Source organism: Sinocyclocheilus rhinocerous, unplaced genomic scaffold, assembly GCF_001515625.1.
Source record: "Sinocyclocheilus rhinocerous isolate Xijiao unplaced genomic scaffold, SAMN03320098_v1.1 scaffold12, whole genome shotgun sequence".
In the NCBI taxonomy this organism is placed as follows: Eukaryota; Metazoa; Chordata; class Actinopteri; order Cypriniformes; family Cyprinidae; genus Sinocyclocheilus; species Sinocyclocheilus rhinocerous.
Genome location: NW_015626394.1, coordinates 1,495,216 through 1,503,693, shown reverse-complemented (window position 1 = coordinate 1,503,693; position 8,478 = coordinate 1,495,216). Strand labels below are relative to the sequence as shown.

The window sequence follows — 8,478 nt, the reverse complement described above, 5'->3', positions numbered from 1 at the left end:
TTTTAAAGCATTCAAGCACAAGACGCGAAAGAACACAGCACACAGAGAGCCGCGTCTCACAGCCCTTGAACACCGAATTGAGCTTTGCCCCTTCTTGTGTTTGAACGGACCCCTGATAGCACACGTCCATCACGGAGACGTCTATTTGACGTCTGCATTTACATCTGCAAGACGTATTTTTTAGAGTGTTTGCTCATCTGCAATATGTCTACACAGGGGCGGATTTAGTAAATTGGGGGCCCCAGGCAAAATATAGGAATGGGGCCCTATACATTTTCACACATTTTCCTAGATCAACCTTGACGTTCCTACGTTGTGCTTTTATAAAATAAAGAAAACAAACGCTGCCGTCTCGGCCTTGCCCAGGAGCGCGTCACAATGATGAACCTAAACTCCTCGAATTGCCTCACAGACATGATAAAAAGGGGGCCCAAGGCGGTCGCCTACCTTTGCCTAATGGGTAAGTCCGCCCCTGTGTCTACAGGACGTTTCCTATCCGATGTCAAATAGATGTTTAGAAGATGTCTTTACGATGTTTATGATTTAGAATGAATGTAAAACTGACATCTTAAAGACGTCTATCAGATGTTTGTACACAGCAGATGCTTTCCAGATGAAGCGATCTTTAACAGACATCTTGCAGAGGTACCTGTGCTATCTATGACATGTCTAAATACCCGTCTTGGTGAGTATCCTCGAAAAACTGTCGGTTTTGTTTAAAACATTTAAGATAGTTAACAGATTAACGCGCTGGGGCGCAAAAACACAATTTGGCTTTGCCTTAGATGCATCTCAACAAACTGCGCAGCGAAAATCTCCCTCTAAGGTTATCGAACAATTCGCGCATTGCTCAACACTATTATGTTGCCCGAGCTACCTCTCCAAACTCTCCAGTGAATTTGACGCGAAAACTAATTAAATTCTAAGTTTTTTTTTGCTTCATTAGCGAAATCCCCATGTTAAGAACCCCTGCCTCCCTCGCGCTACGTCAGGTGCTGCAAACCGATCAAAGTCAAGCCCACAGTGCGTTATTGTCCCCATCTATCGGCACACACTTTCTCTCTCTCTCTCTCTCTTCGCTCACACTGTCGCCTGCAAGCTCATGAGTGCGCGCGCCTAGAAATCCATCTGAATGCGAGGAGTGAAGGAGGGTCGGTGCGCTCTGCAGACAAATTTCACTTGTCATTCCTGAATAACGTCGCTCTACCGGAGGGCTGGAATCGGACTTCAGTAAAAGAAGTGCGGTGGCCTTCGCCCTCACTCAGCAACGATGTCCGAATACATCCTCACCTTACTCGTCATACTGGGATTCGGGGATATATTCTCAAATGTTCAGACACCGAGGGACGCTGATACAGAGCAAGGTAAGACAAACGCAGCAGCTGTACAATGAAACTTGCTCTCGCGGAGCATCCTATAATCTGTCAGCGCATCTCGCCACGTGCGTGATGTCGCTACACGTTTTTGATACGATGCGAGCATTTTTTCCCGAAATGTTGCGTTGAATTAAACTGGGAACTAGTCAGGTTGAGGTTGGAATGTTTCACTCGCGTGTTGTAGTAGTCGATGGTGTAATTCAGTTCCCTGTAGTGCTGGTGTGCTTGGAAAGAACCAAAAGAGTATGAATATGCTCAAGCCCTAATAACGATATTTTTAAGACGGAAATGTGAGGTGTGTTGGAGGATATAGTTTCGAGATATATTGTCAAAATTAAACAAGAATGTGTTTGTTCGGTAAATGACTTTTAAAATATATATATTTTTTATTATTTGTAAGTCTTAAAACATATGAATAGGCTTACTGATAAACGTAGGTTACATTTAACAGTGCATTACATATAGGCTTTTTTAAATCGTGAAATAACGATTGAATTGTTGTTTATTGCAATATATACCATGGTATGAGTCGCCTTATGATTCGAAACGTAAGAGACATTTTCATACTTCCTTGCAATATTTAAATAGCTAGTTTGCTCTTATTTTTGTTATCAGTTATGTACATTGGTGTGAGTTATATTGCATTAACTTGTTTAGGAAGAGTTTATTGCATTACTTTAGTGTCGTGTGTTACCCTGATGGTGTTTCATGTTTGTTTGGGTGTCAGTGCACTGTCTATTTTATTATTGGTCAATAGTTGCTGAAAAAGACAATTTTGAGCTGAACTCAGATTAAATCATCATGTGACCTTGTGTTGGACCATCTTTGTTATTTTCAGTAGCAAACAGATTTTAATAACCATCCTAATGCCTGAAACATAGTCAGTGTATTGTTATGTCATAAAGTTCTGGCAACTTCTAACCACTATCGTCAAGTTGTGAATGTTGCAAGTTTCTCGAATATCACAATGTCTTCCTTGTATGGCTTGTATAACATAAACTTTTGGCTGAAGAGTAGCAATTGTGAGTGACACTGTCAGAGAAATCTAAATCAATGAGTGCAGATATTTAATGAATCTTGATGTGAGGATCAATGAGTCTTGAACTAGTTGCAGGGGTTTTGTTCACTTGCAGCAAATCCCTGTTCACCATCGGATTGAGATAAAGCAAATACTGTCAGCTTGTAGCACAGACAAATCTGTCAAGATTGTTTTCCCCTTGTGCTCTCAAAGCTAGACACGAGATTCACGAAAAAGAGATTCTGGTATCAAGTATCATATTTTAATTCATACGCAATATAAAGTACAACTAGGCAGTTATTTCAAGATTGTCTTTTAGAACCAAAAACAGCTTTTATAAACAAAGAAGATCTCTGCAGGGTGTTGCAGCTCTGTAGCCTTTCACATGACAACAAGACCAACAGGTAAAACATAGTGTATCGTCATTTGAAATTTGATCAATTATTTAAAAAGTATATATGCATTAAGCATCCATGTTTTGTTATGTAACATGACCTTTCGATGCATGACATCCACTACAGCAGACAGTTCTTTAAAATACATTTTAAACCATTTAGGGTGTTTTGTTATGTCTAAACTATAATAAATAATTTACCTTTGACCCTTAAACATAATTCTCTACGACCATAGCTCTTTATATGTCATTGTATTTTTTTATTTATGACAACACAAATTCAACATGGCTGCAAGTTTTGAAGCACCTAGTACTCCTTGAATATCTTCTTTTACTATCATTTATTGCAATGGGCAGATGTGTAACTCAAAATACAATTAAAAAAAATATATATATCTTTTTTTTACTTTTTTCTTAGAAAAAAAATATCCTTATTTAATGAATACTTCAGGCATAAAAGGGTTAATTCCAAAGAACTTCCTAGCACACGTGCACTACTGTAGATTATTTTGTCTCTTCATCCAGGTGTGTTCACGGAGAAAAACTGTTATTTTCAAAAGCTGCATATTCATCATAGATGAATGTAAATGTCACTGTGCCCTGCAAAGAGATTATCTGAATAGTGGTACTTTGAGGCTTGTGTTCTCCTGCTAAATGCTTGCATTCATATCTCCATCATATGATACTATGTCCTAATTCTCAACACTGCTCATTCACTTATCACATATTTAAAAAAAATAATGACAATCGGAACAGAGTCATCAGTGTGGTTGTGACATAAGCACTCTTAGGATGCTTGATAAAACCGCTCTTTCCACAGTCTGTTTAGTGAACCTTTAATCATTGTTTGCCATCTAGTCCAGTGTATCGCAGCCAAGAGTTTACAGCACCAGTGCAGGCAGATGGAAAGGCATCATTGAAAAGTAGTTTACTCAAACCACACTTCATTATATCAAACCCTCTTTTATCTTGCCGGGTGACTCTCGCTTCAGATATTCATCGGCTATTATATAGACAGTTCAAGGTTGCTGGAAATGTTTAAGAGAGCATACCCCAAAAAGCAGATTAAGCACTATCCTTTCGTAATGAAATTGGGAGGACACCCCCAGAGCCCAATTAAATGAGATTATATCTAGACATGCTGTGCTGGCTTATTGTCCAACTGTGGTTTTTACCTGGTATTGGAGGAAATTCAATTAAGACAAAAACAGTGATTGTTCAAATGACCTCAGTCATGCAAAGGCAATGCTGATCTGTTACACACTACATAGGGGAAATGCTTTTGTAAAACTCAAGGAAAGGGCAGATATCATGCTCTGTTACAAAACCTAGGGAGCTGTGTTGTAGGGCATGATCATAGCACTTTAAATGTGGAGGCTGTTTTAAATGGTAAGCAACTTAATTATGATGGCTTCTTTGACTAGTTTTCGCCAAGTTTTAAAAGCAGCAATTTGACTGTGTACTGAGGTGAGCTAAGTAAAAAATGAATCCAAGATGGGGGAAGTTATGTGACAATTTTGATTGCAAATTAAAATAAACTTATTAAAATAAAAATTAAATATAACATGCTGGAAAAATATAAAAATATATTAGATTTTATCAATAATTATTATTAGTAATTATATTTCATTTTTTACATTTTTGTTTTATTTTTATTCCTAATATTTATGTGTGCCATATATTTTTACGTGTATTATTATTGGGCCATTAGCTTGGCAACATGCTAGGGTTAATTCAGGATAATTGGGACATTTTCTCCTTTTATCTCAATGGCAAAAAGTGTCCTCATTTACCTGAATTCACACCTGACAAACAAATATTGAAATCTGTTGACCCATGCAGAATGCTGTTTGTGTTGCTGCCTTTGTAGAACATTGCAAATTGGTCACTTATTAGGGTTCAGTGAACATTTGGATACTTCCGGCTAATTCACACTGCATTGACACCAACTAAACATCAACAGACATGTTCATCTGGGTTTGTCGGATCTGTGTGTTACCCCTGACGGCATCTGTTGTAAATTTTCGCAGATTGAACATGTCCATTCAGTGTTTGTCGGGTTGTGGAGTGTCTGAGAAGTGACATACTGTAATCTGGTGATTATCGACATTGGATAGTGTCTGTTGGTGCAGTGTGAATAAAGTTGTAGACGGCAGCACACTAGGTTTTGAAACAGGGCTGTGGTTGCACACCACTTCCACCCTCAAAAGACTGACCTTCTCAGGTTGGTCTACATTTATTTTCATAGGTGGTTTACGTCAGTGTCTGGAAAGTTTTACTTGAAAAAATGTCTGGTTTGCCATATGGAACTCATTTACAGGCTGTTTCTGGGTATAAATTCATGCCTCAACTTCAGGTGTTTCCTCCTTCCCAACCAAGTAATTGGTCCAGTTGTCTCAGTCAGAACATTAAAATAGCCCCTACTTAGTTGATGACCTTACAATTATCCATGTGATACTCTATAAAACGGGAAGCAATAAGGCATGCTAAGCCAAAGCACTTGCTGAAAAGGGATTTAGAATGACAAGGGAGATGACAAAGCAAAGTACTTGGGTTCTGTTAAGAGCAGCAGCCTCGCTTCTGGAAGTGATTCATCTAGCACCTGTGTGGCAGGCTTCATTGTTTTTGTTGCCGTTCAATTGCACGCCCCATTTGGTCTGATTGAAGTTCAGTTGAAGTTGGCCACACATTCAGCTGAGTCATTAAGTGTTCTGACCTTTGACGGATCAAGTGGTTGTGGCTGAGCATTGCTGTTGGAGCTAATCCTGCAATACACAGGTAATCTGCTGGCCTATGACATCATGTGCATCTGTATTTTATGTTGACATGCTAGAGCAGGTCTGTGGAAATGAATGGTGAATGTCAAGATATTTATTGTACCACAGTGTTTTCCATCTGGTCTGCAGGGTCCAAAATTAACTTTTTGCTTTTAAATTGAGAATTTTCCAGCCTTAAATATATCTTACATTAAACGTTTGTATTATTATTATTTTAATAAAATAAATACTTTTGTCAGCCCTGTGATGGACTCACCATCCACTGTGTTTCCCTGCATAGTTCAAACGATTTGGAGAAAGGATGGATGGATAGATGGAGATATTTTTGACTCTATGACAAAAATGAAATTATATGTTTTCTCTTTGCATATTATGACAAATATTGAAAACAATTCTTTCAGTCTGAGCATCATATACTGTAGTCTACAAGATGCACAGATCTGTTCTTTATGAGACAATTTGTTCATCAGTGAGGATCTGACTAACATTTTTTAACATTTGATTTAAATGGACAGTTTACCCAAAAATGAAAATGTACATACAAGTGTTCCCTCATGTTGTTCCAAACCTTTTTTTTTTTTTTTTTTTTTTTGTGGAACACCGAAAAATAAATTTTAAATAATGTTTGGCCACTGCTTGAGCAAAATATTTTGTATGCTTTTAAAAGCACAGTCAGGAGAGTGCATATGTTGTTATAGTTTGTGGATTTATGCACCCATTTTAATTGGATCTGGACGTCTTTTCATCATTTTCAGAAAACAGTCTGTTAGATCTGGTAAAACACATGGCAGCCTGGTATTGTAGGCGAGTGCGTGGTGAATTACTTTTGAGCTGGGGTGGAGTCCCATGTTCAGACCAGTGTGTGTGAGTGTGTTTGTGCGTTCTCACTGTTAAATTAATTATTCAGAGGTTTCAGATTAAGCTTTTTGTGAAATGTGCAGCATAAGTAACATGATTAATGAAGCAGTGGATCTTCTTCTTCTCTCTCTCTCTCTCTCTTTTTTTTTTGCTTTGTCTCCTTTTCTCTTTCCACATTTTGTCTTTAGTGGAGTGGTACCAGTCACTGTGTAAAACATTATTAGAATACATGGAAAGGATTAAATTAGAATATGACAAATCAGAGACAATGAATTATGGGTGCATGTGAAATAATTTATCAGTGTTTATTATTTTATACTGAAGACTAAAAGATTAGCAAATATTCTCAATGAGCAAAACAATGTGCTTTGTGAAAAGCAGAGGAAATTAAGAATTTATCTTAATAATTAAATAAATGAATAGACGAACCAGATATCAAAACCAGATATTTGTTACTTTACATATGAAGAATTTTACATATTTATGTAAAAATAAATGACACAGCAGTATTGAAAAAGAAATAAGAAAATAATACAATAATGGTGTGTTTACGCTTTGCTCAAATGATTTACATGAATTTTGACCGTGTAAATGGTCTAAATGCGCTTCTCAGAGGGCTGGTCTACACATTACAGAGTACAGTTGGCTTTTGTGCTGCTGTGCGGTTCGTTTATAATATTGTGAACCGTACAGAGGTAATGATGACATAGAGAGAAGGAGATGAGCCGCTTATTTTATTTCTGTGGAGATAACAATGAGGATCATATTATATATAAACTACTCAGAGACTCTCAGAGGTCTTCAGTGTTCTGCACAAATGAAGGCTCGAGGGTTTAGCTGGACCGCCTTGTAATGCTGCATGAAAGTCATGAAATTACATTAGAAATACAATACTTTTGTGTGAACTTTCAGTTGATTAAAAAATAATTTTAATTAACCTTTTTTTTGTACAAACATTATTCAGTTTGCTGAAGTTTACCTCTAAATATGTATTTTCATAACAAATACAGTACAGTTTAAAATTCGGGGTAAGTTTAAAAAGAAGAAAATCATTTTATTCAGCAAGGACACATTACATTGATCTAAAGTAAAACAACAAGCCATTTATATTTTTACAAAAGATTTCTTTTTCAAAGAAAAGCTGTTCTTTTGAACTTTCTGTTTATCAAAAAATATTGAAAAAAATATAATTGTTTCAACAGAAATATTAAGCGACACAACTGTTTTCATCATTGATAATTAATAATAATAATGATAATAATAAATGTTTCTTGAACACCAAATCAGAATATTAATATGATTTCTGAAGGAAATGTGTGAAGGAATTATGTGACCTTAAAGACTGGAGTAATGGCTGCTGAAAATTCAGCTTTACTTTCACAGGAATAAATTACATATTAAAATATGTTAAAATAGAAAACAGGTCATTTATATTGTAATAATATTTCACAATATTACTGTTTTTATGGTATTTTTGATCAAATAAATGCAGCCTTGGGGAGCATACAAAATTTCTTTCAAAAGTATTACAAAACCTTACCAACTCTAAACTTTTGAACAGTAGTGTATATTAAGATATAGTTTTATATTAAAATTTATGGAACGCATTAATTTTCGCAAAACTAAAAATAATGTAAAAATATGATGTTTTGAGCAAAGAAAAAACAGCTAAAGCTAAACCAAAAACAAATGTTCTCTTGTTAATTGCTTTTAATAAAAACATCCGCTAAATGTGTCAATGTTAATGTGAAAAGAGACCTGAGATGCTGAAAGAATGCTAAAAGTGAATGCTAAAAGAACTGTGTACTTTTTCACTCTGGTCACTTTTTGGTCCACTTAAAGTAATCTGACTTTCATTCTATTAAAGAGGACTCAACACCCTTAGAAACTGCATAAGGGTTTAGACAGATTAAAACTAATGCTAGACTCAGAGCAGTGTATGCAGACAGTGGACCAGAGCTGCAGAGATTCAACAGTCTCCGAGACTTTATCCTGGGGCAGTCAGCCTGAGCCCAGAACAAGTAGTTGGGGCACCCTCATGATGCACCTCATAGT

General features: G+C 36.5%; 1 protein-coding gene across 1 annotated transcript in view; it reads left to right on the top strand.

Moving 5' to 3' along the window:
- Positions 1 to 1,270: 1,270 nt before the first annotated feature.
- LOC107714450 (low-density lipoprotein receptor-related protein 1B-like) overlaps positions 1,271 to 8,478 on the top strand; it is a 309,159-nt gene continuing 301,951 nt past the window's right edge. Inside the window, exon 1 of the mRNA XM_016520289.1 lies at positions 1,271 to 1,364. Coding sequence (XP_016375775.1) covers positions 1,271 to 1,364 — 94 coding nt within the window. The remainder of the gene's footprint in view (positions 1,365 to 8,478) is intronic.